Source organism: Anticarsia gemmatalis, chromosome 20 (assembly GCF_050436995.1).
Source record: "Anticarsia gemmatalis isolate Benzon Research Colony breed Stoneville strain chromosome 20, ilAntGemm2 primary, whole genome shotgun sequence".
In the NCBI taxonomy this organism is placed as follows: Eukaryota; Metazoa; Arthropoda; class Insecta; order Lepidoptera; family Erebidae; genus Anticarsia; species Anticarsia gemmatalis.
Window position 1 is genome coordinate 3,606,422 of NC_134764.1, and position 18,719 is coordinate 3,625,140.

Consider the following 18,719-nt stretch of genomic DNA (forward strand, 5'->3'; position numbering starts at 1 on the left):
TTGACGCTAGATTTGAAAACAAAACGGTCGCAGTGTGTTATCAGTAATACTATTATTAAAGTGAATTTGTTTTTAAATTAAGTAAAGCTTTGAGGCTATATTCATTAGTGAAGAGATTTGGTAATAAAAATGCCTCCAACTGAAGCCGATGTTCCACAACCAGTGGCGGCGGTAAAACCGAACCCGCGAAACAATCCGGTGATGTTCAAAATATTTCAAAATGTACAATACAATGTTGTTCAACACAAGAAATACGTCAAGGAAATGGTGAAGCTGTACAAAAAAGTAAGAAACCAATTCTATTTACTGTCTTTCAGTATCAATCAAACAAGTTTTCCACCGAAAATACTTGAAAATTAGTTATGGGCATGTTGAGCGTGAAGTTTGTATAACATTTTTGATGTAATTAGGAACATTTTTTCCATCATAATAATATATACTGTACCAACATCCTTGTCTACAAATAATAAATAAACATCTAATGTCCCAAAACAGGCTATTAACACCCATTATTTATCCTGGCTATATTAATCACACAAGAACTGTAAAACATGAATTTGAATGCTTACATTATGTTCTCAGCTTGATGAAGATACCTTCCGGGAAAGCTTCAAGAACGCCATGATGTATTTGTTCACATTCGGAGACACCAGTGCCAATGTGGACCGTGTCATACAGTTTGTGGCTACATTCTGCACCTCCTTGGATGATGAGGAAGAGTTCTTGCTGTTCATATTTGATATTATATTCAATGTAAGTATTCTGGAATACTTAAAACTTCTACAAGTATAGAGGAATAGTGTCATAGGTATTTTGGGTGTATGCACATCTCTGTTATAATATCTTACTGGACCCAAATACCATAACCTGTTCTTCAAGTAAAATAACAAAACAGTGAGAACTTTCGACCCACTTAATGAAAATCAATCTTGTTAATGTAAATTGAAAATCTGGCTGTTAACTTAGGGTAATACCTACCTACTTCTTATTAAATTTTTAATTATTACATTGTTGAACAAATTGATATAGCATATTTAAGTGTTAAGTTTATTGAATTTTGTTGTATGCATAATAATGCTGTTTTTGTTTTATTTTCAGTGCCAATGTGTATCAGGTCAGTCAGTGAGGTACCGTGCCAGTCAGCTGCTGGCAGCTGTGCTGTCTGCACTTGGTGATGATGCTTCTCTTGATGATGACCTCTGTGATAAACTACTTGCCTCACAGGTACCTATTGTCTTGTATATGACCAATTGTATGTTTTTATGAAAACTAAAATAGAAAGGCTATAACATGACAATTTTTTATTTTATTTTCATGTTCGGCTAGGTCTTCTGCTTATGTAGTGTATAATATTTTTTAAAAGCATTAGTTATTTGCTTTTCCAACTCTATGACAGTTGTTGAAAAACATAGTATTCTGTATACAGATGCAAAGACTACAAGATACTCGTGGCGCAGTTCGGTGTAGGGCTGCCTTAGCACTACAGAGACTGCAGAATCCTATGGAGCCTGATGATGAAGTGACTCGTGCCTACCGCTTCCATATGAGCTGTGACCCTAGCTCCTCTGTTAGAAGGTACAGATTATTTTTAGCCAATAAAGATTTTATTAGTAATATATACATTATGTGGAAAATGAATGAAATCCTTAAACATAATTATCTTACAACTGCCTTTATCTTTGATCAACCACGATCAACCATTTGCTCGATCACTGATACTTTTGCCTTCAAAGCGTAATACACACAATGCACTCAAAAATGGTACACAAAATGCAACCATTTCTTTTACTTTAACGTTTTGTTCTGATTATCGTCTTACAGAGCGATAGTGATGTCAATAGCGAAGTGCAGTCGCAACGTGCCATTCGTGTTGGAGCGCCTGTGTGACGTGGACGAAGCTGTGAGGCGCGCGGCCTTCCTCTACATCGCAGCGATTAATGTCACGCAGCTTAGGGTGCGGCAGAGACTGCTAACCCTCAAGGTAATAAACCCATGAAGCTCACAATGTTCAGTTTTACTGTGGTTTACCTTCACTGTGACTAAATCTACATGACAATAAAGTAAATGACTCTGGTTGTAGACAAAGAATGGCACCTATTAGGTGCTTAGAAACGATCAGTTGATTTTTTTTTTTGCATTTCGATGCAAAGCAGACTTGTTCAAGGATTACCTTTTCCATTTTGTGAGTTATGGCAGTGGCATAGTATTCCACCGTAAATAAAGTAATGGTGGCTTAAATGGTCTTTTTCATAGTGTTGTATTTTCCTTTATCTGTGAGTATGTTAGCTTCGTAACATAGCTTAGACTTCTCTTTCCGTTTCTTACATCTTAATTTGCAATCCTCTTCTTCCAGGTCGGTCTTACTGAACGTAGCGTGCGTGTTCGTCGAGTGGTAGAAGAGATCCTAATACCGGGCTGGCTGAGCACATTCCAGGGCAATATTGTAGATCTACTGAAAGCTATACGACTCGACAACGCGCACGATGCAAAAGACTCGCAGTATGTTGCTGGAAAACTACTCGAGTCATTGTTCAAGTAAGTTTATTGAAATGGAAACAATAGTTAACATGTATAAAACTGGCCCTTTTTTTTCTATGTGGTAGGCAGAAATCAAAGAACTAACTAACTTTTAACTACAATAATTAGAACCATCAACGAGGAGGAATGTTTGGGAGACTACTGATGAGAGTACTAAGTACCAATTTTCTAACTATTTCCTTTGAGTCATCTCTGACATATAATTGAAGGACACTGTTTCATTCCACAGTCAATCAACATTTCAGAAATGTCTTGTAAAGGAAATTGTTAATGTTTTTTTTAATCTAGTAATAGAATATTCTATGAATGAATTATACTTTCTACATTTTAGGCGCCTACCAATATCAGAGCTACTAGAATGGCTCCCAACAGACCGAAGTCTTCGTCTGATCCCTGCGGAAAAGCTGAACAAGGAAACTGCGTGGTACTGGCGTCATCTAGCAGAACATTTGCAGAAGATTGAAGACGACGAGACTCTGGAGACAATACTACCAGACTTAGTTGTGTTGACTGGATATATTAGAGCGTAAGTTTGAAATTGTAGAAGGCAACTTGTTGTTTAACAATATAGCATACTTGTACACGTACTTCTACTCTTAAATGATTCGGAAAGTTGGTGCAATATTCTATTTGCTCGCTAATGTATAGATATAAGCTGTAGTGTTAAATAAGTTATAGAGCTGCTTAATATTTTCAAATAGAGAAGTTATGATCTGGTTATATGTTTACATTAAAAGCAGGCAAAAAAGTCACGCCTTTGACATGAAAACAGCATATTTCGAATATAAATTCCTCATTATAACGCTATCTTTCTGTATTATACACAGTATCGTAGAGTCTCCATGTCCAGATGAGAGTGAGGATCCGGTCGGGTTCAGCACTCGACAGTATGTGTTACACGAACTGGGTACTATGTTGAAAGTATACGACGCCACCGACCCGACTGGAAGAACGGCATTGCAGACATTGATCACTGATGTTCTTACTGGTAAGTAAAATTTTGTAAATGAAACATTGCGTTTGCGCCTCTAGCGACTGTGTATTTTACTGCTATAGAATTATTCTCATACTCTCATAACTTAGTGAGAGGGTGTTTCAACACAACCGGTTAAAACAGGTTAATAGTGAATAGAATATAAAGTAGCTGGAAGACGCGGGAAAGTAATAAAATTAGCTAATTAGCAAATAAAGTGACGGCGTCCGTTCTTGTTTCCTAAATAAAGAATCATTACATAATTTTATTCATTAATATGGTTTTCCTGTGGTTTTAGTAAACCAATAGATAGAATAAATACTTCGTACTTCCCAGGTGACTACGGTCCTCTAAACGCAGACGTAATTCGCGCGTTCGTGTCAGCACTGGAACTAGTAGTGCCGGACATAACGCCGCGTATGGAACTGCTCGGTGGAGTCCTCAGCGCACTGCGCGATCCTCCCGAGCCTGATGTACCACCACCACCGCCTCCGCCACCCGTTGATACTTCAGAGGCTAAGCTTCAAGTAAGTACACTCACAAATTGTTGTTGAATGTTTTCTTGTAGATGTTTTACTCTCAAATGCTGTCAATGTCACATGTTACCATAACTTAACTGCGGACAGAGAAACAGCAAACGTTAAAGGTTTTTCTACTATTTTATTTTTATGACTTTATTAGAACTCAAATACTTTAAGAAAACTCTAATACTTGATATAGCCTGTGTTTACATTAAATGAGTAGGGTTTTCTAAGTTATGAGTAATTAAAATATTTATTTCTTTCCCAGAGAGCAAGACTCCGTGTATCATTGAACGTCGCCATCGAAGCTCAAGAAGAAGCTGTCAGGGAACAAAATTACGCACTTGCAGCTGAATGCAAAGCCAAGGTAAACTATAAAAAATCTATAACACAAAGTAGTTTAAGAAACAATCGCCTTTGATCTGTGTTACCAATATATCAATAGTTATATATTATACGATTCTTGTTTTTCATAGGTGGCAGATATTCAAAAGAAACTGGACGAGTTGACAATACAGCCTCCGCCGCCTCCTCCAGCACCTGTACCGGTAAGTTGTCGATTTAAGTAAATTATTAACCTTATAAAAATGTGCATTGTATATAATTTTATTTGTTTCATGTAAATAATCAAGAACTTTTAAAAGCGTAGGAATAACAGACGCAATATTTAACGTAACGCAAATATAATTAACTCTCTTTATATCAATCCGAATGTAACGTGCCAATGTCGATAAAACGCCATGTTTGATTTAAAAACATGACGTTTCACTTAATATATTATGAACAATATGTTATACTTAATATATAGGTATGTTAGTTTGTAAGGTATATATCTATGAGCCATTGTAGATTGATAATAAAATGATTTATTATTATATTATTTTTAAAATAACGTATTATATTTCACAGACAATCAAAGAGAAAGTATCAGACTCGGCGACTCTGATCAAATGCCTCACAATACTGAACTGCGCGCTAGACACCCCACAGATCACTACTGTCACGCCGATGATGCAAATGATCTTTAGTGAGCTCGAAGTGGAGATATTCCAGAACCCGGACATTATTGAGACGTCGCTGGAAACTGTAGCTTTATATGGCATGCTTGATAAGGAGTTTGCTAAGGAGAATAAGGCGTTTTTCTTTGCTAATGTGAGTGCAAACTGTTTGATTTTAATATTAAATTAAAAACTGAAATAGATTTATGAAATTTTCTTTAAGGTGAAAAGCTTATTGTTGTGGTAATTAAGACAGAGTTTAGCTCATAATTCTCTTTTGTAATACAGTTAAAGTCTTACAAGTAATTTTCGTAATGTACCATTATCTTGTTGGTACTACAAAAAAAAAATAGAACATATCGTTTGATTTACGAAGTTCTAAATTCTGATTCTAAACAGCTCCATACCGGCTTTAATATTACGTTTTATTTTTTTAAGAACTTTTCGTAATAATCTAGTAATTTATGAATATTCTGGCCTCACAACACCTACTGTTTCTAAGAGAGGGTGCAAGAGTTTTCTTCATATCATTTATTCTATAATTCCAGTTAATCGACACATCGAACGAGCGCACAGTATCCACGGTGCTGCGCTGTGTCGTGGACCTGCTGTGTGTGCACGGCGCGCGACTGTTCGAGGACGACAGCCACAGCGACACCGTCACTACTAACAACACTACGAGGAAACGTAGCACCTTCCACGCGGACATTGATGATGATGGTAATATTACTCTTATTATTATTGCTAAAAGTTGTAACACATATTAATGTTTATTTTGTATCATAATAATTTTAATTGAATTAAATTAAAGGTCTGAAAAGAAACGAATGTTTCGTAACACATGCATAATTATTCAGTGCTAGCCGATTTGCAAAGCTCCGCTGGCCCACAAATTTCTGCCTATTTTTCAGCCACTTAGGGATTGAATTTGAATATCCCATGTTACATTCATGTCGTCTATATGCTTTATAACATCAAAATCCATCTAATGGTTCAGCCGTGAAAGCATAGACTTCTGAATCTTTAATTTTATTACGAACGTTACTATATCTAAAGTAAATGATTAGCTATAAAGTTTATAATTTCCTTTTCAGCTGTCAGTGTATCAGAATCTATCATATCGATGTCACCAACTCACAGTACTGTTATTGAACTACTCCTCAAGATAATGGACAGCACTGTGAGTATCCTACATTATTACTGTTTTACATATTTAATTACAATAACTTTAACTTAAAAACATATCAGTTTCTAATATTGAAACAAGATAAGAAAGAATCTTAAATAACTTTTTGTGTGATTTTGTTACAGTGTGCTGCATATAGACTCATTATTGTAGAGGGTTTATGTCGTCTACTACACTTAGGCCATCTCGAATCTCCTGCTATACTCAGCAGGCTACTACTTCTATGGTTCAATCCTGCCACAGGTAAAAAACTACTTTATGCACTTTGGCTGCAACTGTATCAAAGTTGTTATCCTTCAAAGTGTTGTGAGCCTTGTTACTTAGATTTTTCTTCTTTTAGTTGATGAAGACATGCTTCGACAAACGATTGGTGTATTCTTCCAAACGTTTCCTACGACCGTGGATGGAGCGCAAGAACAGATACAGGTTCGTGGACCATTATTTTTATTCCAAAATCTTGGTAATAGATTGTGACCAGCACTTTCAATGATTAAGATGAATGCTATCTAGTAACAACTTTTTGTTGTTCCAACAGAAAGCTACGCTGCCTACTCTTCGTGCATTAGTGAATGCGCCGTCCAGTTCCCCGCTTGCGGAAATAGATCAAGAAGCTGTCGTCAGATTTATTGTGTCACTTACCAGAGTCAACCACGAGGTTAGTTATAGTGCATGTTGAAGTAAAAACAATGATGATTTAACGGTACTTTAAACAACTTACATAATATTGTTTTTATTTTAAAACTACAACATTTTTATCAGAAATTGGTTTACCGCTACCTTACAAAATTACAGTAATACGAAAGCCACTGGTGACAATATAACGGAATCAAATGGTGTGTTGTACGGATTTAAGACGTTTCATCTACGTGAAACATTAGATTGAATACACAAAAACGCTATATAATGATGTATTTCTAGATCTAACGATAATAATTTATTTTCCAGTTGGCGGACAGTCAAGGCGGCATGGCGACCGTGCTGTGTCAGTACATCGTCCGTCGGCCCACGGCGGCCGAGGTGGGGCTGGCGTGCCGCGTGCTGGCGCTACTGTCGCCGCCCAGGGATGCACACCTCGCCTCCGAGCTCGCGCATATGCTGCGAGATCTTTGTCTTGTGAGTACATGATTATGTCTCATGTATTTATTAATTAATTTTACCCATTACGGCCCAGCAAGGGTCTCCTCCTGGAATTAGTGGAGGGTTAGGCTTGAATCCACCATAAAGTAGACTATGATAATTTTTGTGTTAAACTAGCACAGATGCTAACTTTGTGTTTATCCCGATATATCCCAAGTTATACCACAAATGAAAAGTGGTACTACTTTAGTAAAAAAAAATATTTTCGTGTGAGGTGTAAGGAACTAATTATAATGTCTTCGCTTCAGAAACTACCGGATAAACAATCATGTAGAAACCTCACACGATACTTGGGCGCATTGGAAGCATCAGAACGTGCCAGTCTCAATAAGATGTCACACACCGGCATCACAGAAGGAACGATGCAAGAAGACTCGTTAGCGCCTTTGGGAAGAATCACAACATCACTACGTAAGTACTTAAACTTTCACTTGCAATTACTTGTGCATCGCAAATGTACGTCCAAGGCCTGCTACATACATGATTCGTTCATTGACCGTTGAAGCATATAGACGTGCTCTTATGCATTATTTAATATAGTTTATAATATATTGACCTCCTTTAGAATTTAATTGTGTAGTGCGTTGACAATGCAAGCTTGCAAATTCCATCGTTAGTAATGAGTTTATAAGTTACGGGTACGTGTATAATAGATAGAAATACTAAAATGGAGAACAGCCCCTGCACCCCGAGTAGGTCGCCTCAACACTCCACTTCCGTGTCTCTTGAAGTGGTGTCTACAGCAGAGTTGCAGAGATGGATGACGACCATTGAGACATATTTGAATGAAGTGTGCTCCATATCCACCGAGGGTAAACTAAACTCGGATCAAAAGCTTAAAATCTCAAACTTATGTCGCAAAGTTGGGAAAGGAACGTCTGAAATGGCGGTTCTGTATCAGTCGCTGAAGCAGCAAGCCCTGGACTTATCAAGTAAGAATGAAGCTCTGAAAGAAAAGTGCGACTTGACAGAACATATTATTGCACTCAAGCAGACGGTCCAGGAGTCATCGACCGTTGGAAATGTTTCGTTTGCCGATATGGTCAAAAAGGGAGCTAATAGTTTTGTTCGACCCGCTAACCTCAGCTCTGTCGCCGTATACCCGAAGGATAAACAGAAATCTAGCGACGAGACGAAAAACCTTGTACAAAAAATAATTTGTCCGGAAAAAATGAAGTTGAAGGTGCGCGGACTGCAGAAAACGAAAAACGGAGGCGTTATAATTAGCACGGAGACAAAAAATGATGCCGAAAAGTTGAAACAAGCCGTGCAACAATCTACGTTTGGACTCACAGCCGATGAACCCCAAAAGCGCAAACCTCGGATTGTGATCGTTGGGGTTCCCTCCGCAATGCCCGAAAAAGAGGTTTTTGCCTGCATATTCGAACAAAACATAGCCGAGAAAATTCCATCTTTGACACTAGAAAAACCTTTTTGACCACATGCAAGTTAAGCCACAAATCCGGCAGGAAAGATGCCCCGAACTGTAATTATATAATTGAAGTCCCTGCTAATATTCGCAAGGCTCTCATCACTCAGACTCGTATATTCATAAACTGGACCTCTTGTCCTGTTAGGGACTTCACACTTGTAACTAGATGCTACAAGTGCCAGCAGTACGGGCATGCGGCAAAATCTTGCCGTGAAAGTCACACCATTTGTGGACACTGTGCGGCTACGGGACATAAAATAGACGCTTGTATATTGAAGCATACCATGGAGCCTAAATGCGCTACTTGCACACGTTACAATAAGCCCAATAAACACCAAACAGGAATAGCAGAGTGTCCCGCTAGAAAAGCTGCTGAACAGAGATACATCAACTCTGTTGATTATGAGGGTGCATAGGCGTTTAATTAAGTTATTTTTCGTAATAATTATGTGTGTGAACTTTGTACTTCATTATTATATTACTTCATTATTCACCAATGTAAACATTCCATCAAACACTACTGACCCACTTACACTCGATTCCTTAGTTAGCAAATTTCTGAACTGCGTCATTAAATGCTTGACCTAGATTTTTATTTTTGTTTCAATATACATGTCTCGTTACTTAAGTTACATATTAGCATATTTTGTCATTTTTATATAATGATAGTGTATAGGTCCATTATAATCTTTATATTAACATAGTACTGCAATAATTGTGTTATCAAGGACTCTGACGGCCTTGTTCTCTGTCTCACCGTAACACAGGTACAAACCTAGCACGGGAGCTGGGGAATAATGTCTTTTTGGTCTGGAGTATGATACAGTTTTGTAGTGCTATCTAAACTTTACTTTGCCAGAAATTTTAACTATTATTATTTAATATCTAAATATTGTATAAGTAAATTTTTGTTTTTTATCAATAACGCTCGCCGTATCTAAGAGCCTGTGATACAGGATTTATTTATCCTAATACAGACTCCCTATGTTTTTATTATGTACCTACCTAATATTCTAACTATAAGACTTATATTAAACTTTATGTATTAATTTATTTGAATAAATTGAATTAAATTGAATTGAATTAAATTTTCGGTTTCGCATTAAACGGCCTAGCCGGGCGGTATTACCGAATTTGTTGATGAATTTTCGGAAAAAATGCTACTCATATCGCCGCGCCTGAATGCTGGAACCGAACTGTGACAATCAGACCCGAAGGAACTATCCAATCGGCACAAGCCGAACAAGTGCAGTAATTGCTTCGAATCGGTTTTTGCCGAACAGAACGTGTGTAGCAAGCCTTACTTTTTCTTTCAATCTCAGTCTTTTAAGTACCTAAGGAGAAGCTTTAAGTACCTAAGAATCAGTACTTATATCTTTGTTTGTTTCAGCTCAACCTATAGCTCGCAGTACACACGTCGTGGTCAACGAAACAGTAGAGGAAGAGGTTGAAATCGACGAAACATCGCCCACCGATGACCCTGCACTCTCAAGGATATCAGAAGGTAATTTATACAAAGATTCGCAAAGAGTTAACGAGAGGGTAACACTTACAATTAATTAATTCTTCGTTTAGCCACACATAGACCAAATACAAAATTCAATACAAAACGTATACGTACACGCACGCAGTTTTGCATGTGTGATGCAGAATCTAAACTATATTTTACGTCATTCAACACACGGTATTTTATTATGATGTATTTATGTACAGCTCAACCACAAGCAGAAAGCAGTCGAGCCATAAGGAACTCGTCAGAGACGGACACGGGCCCGACGGCAGACCCGTCAGATATACACAGTGATTCTAGCAGTGGTGTATCGCCCGTTAAAAAACCTAAGATCAGCAAAGGTAAGTCACCCTCACAATTAACGAAATTCTTATGCAATCTCGCTTATAGATTGTAGGAGTGTGAACTTAAAGGTTATAGATTTAAACAGTAATTACCATCCCACAGATATATGAACTTGATGAAATGGAATGTGTCCAGTGCTTTGGACTTACATGAACTCTACTAGTATAAGTGGAACCAACTGTCATTCGACAGTGTCAATAAAAGTCACGGCATGATCACTACAAATATTATTTTACTTTTTATTATAATAAAGTTTCGTTTAGCACAGAGTTACAAAGTACATTTAACCAAACAATGTTAACTGTAATTGTCATTTGACATGCATTTTCAGCCAAGAAAAAGTTATCAATGAACAAGGCAGGTTCAGACACCACTAAAGTAGCCGCTAAAGAAAAAGCAAGTAAAGACAAACAGGAATCAAAGGAAGACAGTGATAAAGGCGGTGTCAAACGAAGCAGATCGCAGCGATCCTTAGTCGATGTTGAGAGAGGTGAGTGATATTTACATCAACAATTACTTGGAAAGTAATGCCTAAAGTAAATTTAATGCCAAACAGCTCCTTCTTATAGATAGTTTTGATACTTTGAACATTTAATACTTTGCTATAGTATTTGAACTTTAACGTTTCAGCACGATTTAAATTAAAGGCTTTTTTTTGACGTAAAACATTTTATTCGTACAATAATCTTGTTTCTACACATCAGTAACTGCACCAGTCGTAATATCCGTCACTTGTGTATTATTACTGGCAACACTTAAACTGTTATATTTATTTATTGCAGCACGAAAACTCAAATCAGACACTAAATCCGAAGCCGATACTAAAGCCGACACTTCGCCGAAAGCTGACACAAAGGCCGAGGCCAAAACAAAAGCCGAGTCTAAAACAAAAGCCGTAGCAAAATCGAAAGCCGAAGCCAAAACCAAAGCCGACAAAGCATCAAAGGCTGAAACTAAGTCGAAAGGCAAGAGTAAAGCCGCCCCTCCTAAAGAGACGCCATCCCCTCCTTCTGATTTGGACGTGTCAAATGTGACTGTGCGAAGATCCACGCGAGGCGCACAGTCAGGGTCCAGCACTGATTCTAGCTCTCCTAAAGTTGTTGCCAAGGGGAAGAAGAAAGTCGTGAACGAAAAGGAAGGTGAGCTAATTTTCATGTGACTTTTCGTCTTTAAGTAACTTTGTTTTGTTGAGTTTTTGTAGCGGACTAATGAAAATATGAAATGGCATTTGCAAAAAACCTGTAATATTGTATTTACCAAAAATCCAATAACCCGTGATATACCAAAATAATAACTCTCATTACCATTGCTAGTTCCAACCAGTCGTACTATTCTACATCGTATTAAATGTTTAAATAATTATTTCAGAGAAAGTCACTTTTTACGTCTCTTTGACATTTGAATTTCCGATTTTTTATTTATACCTAAAATATTTATATACCCTTTGTCTAGTTGTCACCTAGTCCGCAAGTTCTTGCAATCTGGTAAGCTTGATAATATATCATAACGTCTTTACAGTAAGCAAGCCAGTGAAGCGCCTGACTAGATCGTCGGCGGGTTCTCGACGCAGCAGCGCCGGCAGCTCGCGCTCACAGTTCGATGACTCAGACGACACTATACTACATACTATCGTTTATGAGAAAGAATTTGTAAGTATTACCATACCTTTGTGACTATAGAAATGTACACACACTTATTTATCTACTGTCTTATATCCTTCTCCTAAGGCTTGCTACACACATATTCGGTTCGGCAATATTTATCGAACAACAAAACCGTCTCGATTCACTTGTTCGGCTGGTGACGATCGGATTCAACTACACATATTTAGTTTTGCCGCCTGGCTAGACCGATTAATGCCGATCCGAATATGTGTATACCAAGCTGAAGCATAAATTATGTAAGTCGGTAATTAATAATATTAATAGCCCTACCCATACGTTGAAGTAAATAAGTAATTGTAGCGGCACGTTGTATAATAATATATGAGTTGTCTTTACCTACTACATACTTAATTTATTTTGTCTCACAGGAACAGGAAGTGTTGAATGATTCAAGTGAACTGGTCGACAGTCGACGTGATTCAAAAGCTAATGTTACCATTCCCGAGACGCCTGACGCAAGTGAAGAGTGAGTTATCCATAACGTATTACATTATAAGAAAATAACATACTTTTTACCCTTCATTGTTTTATCAAAGGTTGCCAAAGGGGTTAACGTGAGACAGGCAACCGATTGGTGAAATATTTCTCAAATCCCCTTGGCAGCATATTTTTGAAAGAAAACATGTTGTGCCGTATTTTAATATTTTTTTTTTCTTTCTAGGTCTGAGTCCGAACCCGAAATACCCATAAAAGGCAAACGTAACACCAAGAAAAAATAAACTAGCTGTATTTTGTAATAAAATAAAATAATCTATTTTTCTTATCCTATTCTTTTATTTCTTATCAATAATAACTAAATTTACACTTAGTATCAACTACCGTGAATGATATTGTCTGTTCTGTTCATTTTTGTGCCAGTCGTTTTGCTGATGGTTCGGCTTATTCCACTGAGTTTGCCAGTTATTCTTCTCCCATGGCTTCCATCTGTGTTCCCATCTGTAAACATAATATATTTATTAAGAACCAATATAAAAACTAATGAACATATCGAGTTTCATCACATATAATTTAATTATATAAAGTGACTGTGTAAAAAATCGATCGAAACTGTTAAGGTTTGTTTTGGTATTTTCGTTGCATTGTGTATTTTTTTTAAGCATCCTGAATTGTAACAAACCGCTTGACAAAATTTACCTGTAATTTTTGTTAGTCTGGTTTTCTGGCTGTTTAGTGGTCGGGGTCTGGTAGTTGTAACCATCGTGTCCATGGTAATTCCAGCTAAAACATAAATAATGTTATAAATGAGTAAGTGTTACTAATCTCACTAGCGAGTATTCCGATCGTTTGTTATTTTTCATCTTGGATACATTAAATAAGATTTAGGTGTATGTTTATACTTACTCATGGTTATCCTCATTGCTGGCGTAGTTTCCGCTGACTTCCTCCGAAGCCTGGTTGCCATCACCGAACTTATCACCGAGAGGACCTCCGACTGGTACGTTCTTGGACAGCTGGTGGCGCGTCACTATGAATTCCGCACCTCGTTCGCCTATCATTATTATAGGCGCTGCTGTGTTGCCTGTAAAATAATAAATTAATATAGATTATCATGATAAAAACTATATCTAAAGATTGTTGTGTATTTGTACTAAGAAGATTGTTTTGATAAAATCTATTATATAGTTCGTAAGTAAAATTGTAAATACTGACCTGAAGGAACTGTTGGCATTATTGAACCATCTATGACGCGAAGACCTGGAATTAAACAAAACGATACATGTAGTGCACAATGCACATAGTCACCAAATAATGGACAAAATATGGGCTGTGTCTAAAAAATGTGTGTGGCTGAAAATAGAAACGGACAACCTAGACCTCGCACAGACACCTCTCTAAAACTTATAATACTATTTTAGTAAAACTGTAATCCACGATCGGGATTCTAGGTATACCCTAGCTTACTAAACGCAAGATGTAACGAGCAAACTATTCTACCCAGTGCAAGTAATTGGAGCAGCTGATTCAACTGACTCGTACCTTGAATTCCATGTACCTGCAGCTGCATATTAACTACAGCCATGGGATCAGAGTCCGGTCCCATCTTGCAGGTCCCGACCTGGTGGTTCTCCGGCGCCGTGTGTTGTTGAGCCAGGCATCTGAAGAATTCGTCCGTAGCTTCCAGATTGTTCTCCCCGCATTCCTTGCCGTAGTCCTCTGTAGGTACCATGCCGTACTTCTCACGGAGAATCTGTGATAAAGAAATTTTTATAGAAAAGTATATCTTATACAAGGGGTGGAAATTCGGCACCTATTCTCACCGCGTTTCAGGAAAGTCTATCAAGAGTATTGGGCAGAGTGTGGTTTAGTAAAACTTGGGAACCCATTTCAAATTCCAATTGATTATTATAACAATAGAAGTTCGTTGAACCGCGGGTAGCTGTAACAAGCGTACAGTTTGAACTAAATGGGAGGAAAGAGTCTATAGTTATATAAAACTTACGGTAGTATTCGCCAATTTGTACGCAATTTTAGAAGCATCGACGAGCACGTTGAGTTCATGTTCATCAAAGAAGTAGTTGGGCTCAAACACTGGCGGTTGCGTCGGGTCAACAGATCTGATGGTGACGTACCCACGACTCCGCGGCTGGAGAGCTATCACGGAGATACTGAAGGAAAAGGAAAATCCAGATAAAAATCGGTATTGAGAAAGACGTTGCTGGAGCTTCCGAAGATAATCAGTCAGAACATTTTTTTAATTTTATCTACTGTATTTTTTCACTGCTCATGGATCAGAGGATTTAGATTATTTCGATATGTTAGGAGAATTAGCTCAAATCGCCACACACGACTTACTTCACTATAAAGCTAAAAAGTACAAGTAAACCAAAGTAAGCAATCGCATTCATACTCATGTAAAATTAATTACACGTTAGATGGTTCTTCAAACAGGTAAAACTCACGTGATATGCCTCTTTTCAGCGCTGTCATCGAGCTGTTGCGCGTCCACGACTGGTGCGTCGCCACACGCTGCGTAGTAGCCGCCGAAGAAGTATTGCACGTCAGGGTGTCTGCCACCACCCGCCGCGTATTTCGAGTTTATTTTACCTGTCAACTGTAAAACAAGGCTCTATAGTTTTTCTATATTTTCATGTTAAAAGAAAGCAAAGTCCTTAGTCCTTAGATGTTTTGGCTTATTCAAAGTTTTCCCCTCTAAAACCAGTCCATCTTTTGTTATGTTTGTGCCATAAGGCGTAGATACTGAAATAAAAAACTACTAAATATTGCTAGCAAATTTTCGGTACGCCATCTATCATAGCTTTATCTTTTACAAGATGCTTTAGTTTGCTTTGTAAAATTTAAGCTGCAGTCCCTTAAAAATCGAGTTTACATGATAATCTATTTGCTTATTAACATTACCTGAGACATGCCAGTACTAGACAGCGGTCCTTCTCGGCTCAACAGATACTGGGTAGCAATATCCCAGTTTAGGCCTGGCGTCATGGGTTCCTTGTTCAACGTGAAGTCCAGGCCCACGCCCACGTGGTTCTGTAAGTTCTGTCCCACGCCCGGCAAGTGTTGGATCGTGGGGATGTTGAACTTGTCCAGAGTCTCCTTGGGGCCGATGCCGGAGAGCATCAGGATTTGTGGGGAGTTCAGTGTGCCTGCTGATATTATTGCCTGGAAGGTATGAAGAACTTAGGAAAGTGTTATAGCTTGCGTTATAGGTACTTACGTCGTATTTTCTTTGTTGTCATCAATCCTTGCCATATAAAAATACTAAGCACCTACATGTTATGACCGAAAATTTTAAGATCCTTGACGAAATGAAGTCGTTTTTAGGTAAATCATTAAAAAGACATGTGTTTCTCTGTAGAAGAGTAAGCTAGGCTTTTAATTTAATAGAGAAAACTAAGTACGGAAGGAAATTACTATTACTTATTCCTTTTTTCTGATCGTGAAAGAAAAACCTGAACACAAAGTGCCCCTTAAAAACATATATCTTTAAACGACATACCTCCTTATTAACCCTAACAGTCTTCGTAACTCCGTCCTTGATGTATTCGACATCAGTCACTCGCTTGGAGACAGGGTCGATGATGACGCGAGAGCCGAGAGCGTTCAGCATCACGTGGAGGTTCGCGCGTCTGGAGCCGGGGCGCAGGTAACCTCGCGCTGTGCTGTAGCGAGTACCACCACTGAAAACAGAAAAAAATGAGTAACATAAAAAGCATACACGAGCTACAAGCTACTATTTAAAATAAATACGGAAACAGTAAAATAGGTTCAGCAAATATAGCATTGGACGTATTCTGTCAAGATGGAGTACCCGAATCGAAAAGGTCAAAGTAGGATACAGTGCCTTGCTATTGAAAGGGAATAATGCCAGGAATATAAGGAAAATAATATAAGCTTATAACTAAGTAGCTGATAATGGTGATGCAAAAGAATTCTTATCGCCTAGAGCTAAGCGTTTGGTTAGAAGTCGATTCAATTGGAACAATAGCACTAAGCAGTATCTTTTCTTAATTCATTGCACTACTTACTCATTGAAAGCCTGAGCGATGGTGAATCCGGTGACGGTTTCGCCGTTCAGATCACTGGTCGGAGGATACCCCAGCTCGATGGCACCAGATACGACGTCGTGGGCAAATTGTGGTGCATGACGGAACTGTAACCATTCACTACATTTTAATAGTTATTCAAAACTTTATGATTATAGCGTAGAATAACCAGTTATAGGCTTAAACAAGAGCTTTATTCGCAAAAAGAAACATTACCATACTCACACACATTAACATAATCTAGTTCCAAATCATAAAAAAGCAGGCAAATGCAAAATATCCTCCAGCAATTTTTGATGCAACTGAATTTAAGTCTAATCACTAGTTACTGGGGTTGATTTCACAATAACACCGTACCTTTTGCACAGGCATCGGGCCACCAGCACTATGGTACTGCCCGGAGACGCCGTTGTGTATCTCTCTATTGTCCTCACTCTTTAAGAAGTAAGGCAGCACTTCGAACCACGACCAGCCTGTCGCGCCGTTGATGGCCCAGCCGTCGTAGTCAGCTGGCTGTCCTCGCATATACATCATACCGTTTATTACTGAACACCCACCTGAAAGTATGAGTTAAGATTAGTGTGGACAATTTTGTCTACCAAGATTGGTGTTTATTGCAGCTAAGAACAGCTTAAAAGTGTCCTCTTTGCCAATAAGGGAAATTTTACTTTTCAAATCCTTAAGTTTTTGTAACTTGGGACTTTTAGAGACATACAATGAACTTTCATTCTGTAATCCGCACCTAGACAGCTTGGATGATGGACTTAATGTCTAACTTTTCTTATTCTAGGCGAAGACCCGTGCCTCCAAGTGAAACAGTAGAAAGCCAATTTTGGAACAATCGACACACAATCAATTATTTATAGCTCTCATCAGTAGGTAAGTATTATACCTACGTTCCCTTTAAAAACCAAGCTAACGACCGATATAAGACGTTTGTTCCCCAAATCACAATCCTACTATTTGCACAAAATTAACCAAGTAAATCTCATTTACCTAACATCTTAGCTCTAGGCCAGTAGCACTTGCCGCCCTCGTCGAGGCAGGCATGTTGCTGTTTCTCCGTGTAGTACTGCCAGTCTGTGTCCTCACGGTTCCAGTATGCTGTTACAAACGCTGGCACACCTGATGGAGTCGGCTCGTCACCTCCTGCTTCTAGTAATAGTACCTAAGGACGAAAATTGTTTTGTAGATAATATATGTTATGGAAACATAAGGCGAATAAAAAATAAATGACTAGTTTAATAATGAAGGCAATATCTTGTTTCTAAGCAAATATTAATTACTTTAAACGCAAATGATAAAGCTATGTCATTGTCTTATCCTACAGTATCTACTTCTACCCATGTAGAAGATACATTTCTTAGTTATAGATATGAAACTTAAGTCTATTTCAACAATAAAATACTTATATTTATTTGATGCTAAAACGAAATTAAAAACTAAGTAACTAAGTATTTATGAAACCTAATATTTTTTATTTATTTTATATTTATTTTACTGACAAAAAGCGAAAATTAACATTTTAATTATAAAACACAAGTCGTATATGTATAAAATTATGTTAATAAAGAGGCAACATCGTAGCGGAATGACTTTACACAAAAATCTTGGGAATACCAGACAAATGATTACATAACTCAATAACATAAGTACTTCGCGGTTTTAACTTGAATCAAAGTTACCGACAATCAGTGCCGTGACGAATAACTTACATTAAAGTTAAGGACTTCGTATAAAAACTTGTAAAGTAACATCATAATCAAACTAATAGACCGATTTTCTTAGAAAAAAATATTGTAATTTATTTGTAGAAACCACATTGTTATTTCTATAACTAGTTTGATAATCTTTTTGTTTTGGCATTAAATATTTTGGAAATCCCGTAAAAATCCAACCTACTCCAAAAAGAT

At 37.7% G+C, this 18,719-nt stretch overlaps 2 protein-coding genes across 3 annotated transcripts in view; one reads left to right on the forward strand and one right to left on the reverse strand.

The window, feature by feature from the left end:
• Positions 1-13,086, forward strand: LOC142981577 (condensin complex subunit 3-like). The gene is made up of 26 exons (XM_076127581.1): positions 1-285; positions 583-753; positions 1,099-1,224; positions 1,427-1,575; positions 1,822-1,981; positions 2,354-2,535; positions 2,870-3,064; positions 3,366-3,526; positions 3,848-4,038; positions 4,301-4,399; positions 4,509-4,580; positions 4,942-5,184; positions 5,579-5,750; positions 6,125-6,210; positions 6,342-6,459; positions 6,557-6,642; positions 6,752-6,871; positions 7,162-7,329; positions 7,602-7,764; positions 10,176-10,289; positions 10,499-10,636; positions 10,972-11,130; positions 11,423-11,779; positions 12,159-12,289; positions 12,673-12,770; positions 12,966-13,086. The coding sequence occupies exons 1-26, from the start codon at positions 130-132 to the stop codon at positions 13,021-13,023; spliced, it is 3,873 nt and encodes a 1,290-aa protein (XP_075983696.1). The 5' UTR covers positions 1-129; the 3' UTR covers positions 13,024-13,086.
• The window catches only part of LOC142981578 (glucose dehydrogenase [FAD, quinone]-like), a 17,541-nt gene continuing 11,878 nt past the window's right edge, over positions 13,057-18,719 (reverse strand). For both annotated transcript variants that reach the window (XM_076127583.1, XM_076127582.1), the window contains exons 4-15: positions 17,803-17,974; positions 17,164-17,363; positions 16,789-16,913; positions 16,260-16,440; positions 15,662-15,922; positions 15,205-15,356; positions 14,745-14,910; positions 14,282-14,492; positions 13,955-13,999; positions 13,646-13,823; positions 13,439-13,522; positions 13,057-13,240 (exon numbers count right to left, since the gene is read on the reverse strand). In XM_076127583.1, coding sequence (XP_075983698.1) covers positions 13,120-13,240; positions 13,439-13,522; positions 13,646-13,823; positions 13,955-13,999; positions 14,282-14,492; positions 14,745-14,910; positions 15,205-15,356; positions 15,662-15,922; positions 16,260-16,440; positions 16,789-16,913; positions 17,164-17,363; positions 17,803-17,974 — 1,896 coding nt within the window. In that variant the 3' untranslated portion in view covers positions 13,057-13,119. The remainder of the gene's footprint in view (positions 13,241-13,438; positions 13,523-13,645; positions 13,824-13,954; positions 14,000-14,281; positions 14,493-14,744; positions 14,911-15,204; positions 15,357-15,661; positions 15,923-16,259; positions 16,441-16,788; positions 16,914-17,163; positions 17,364-17,802; positions 17,975-18,719) is intronic.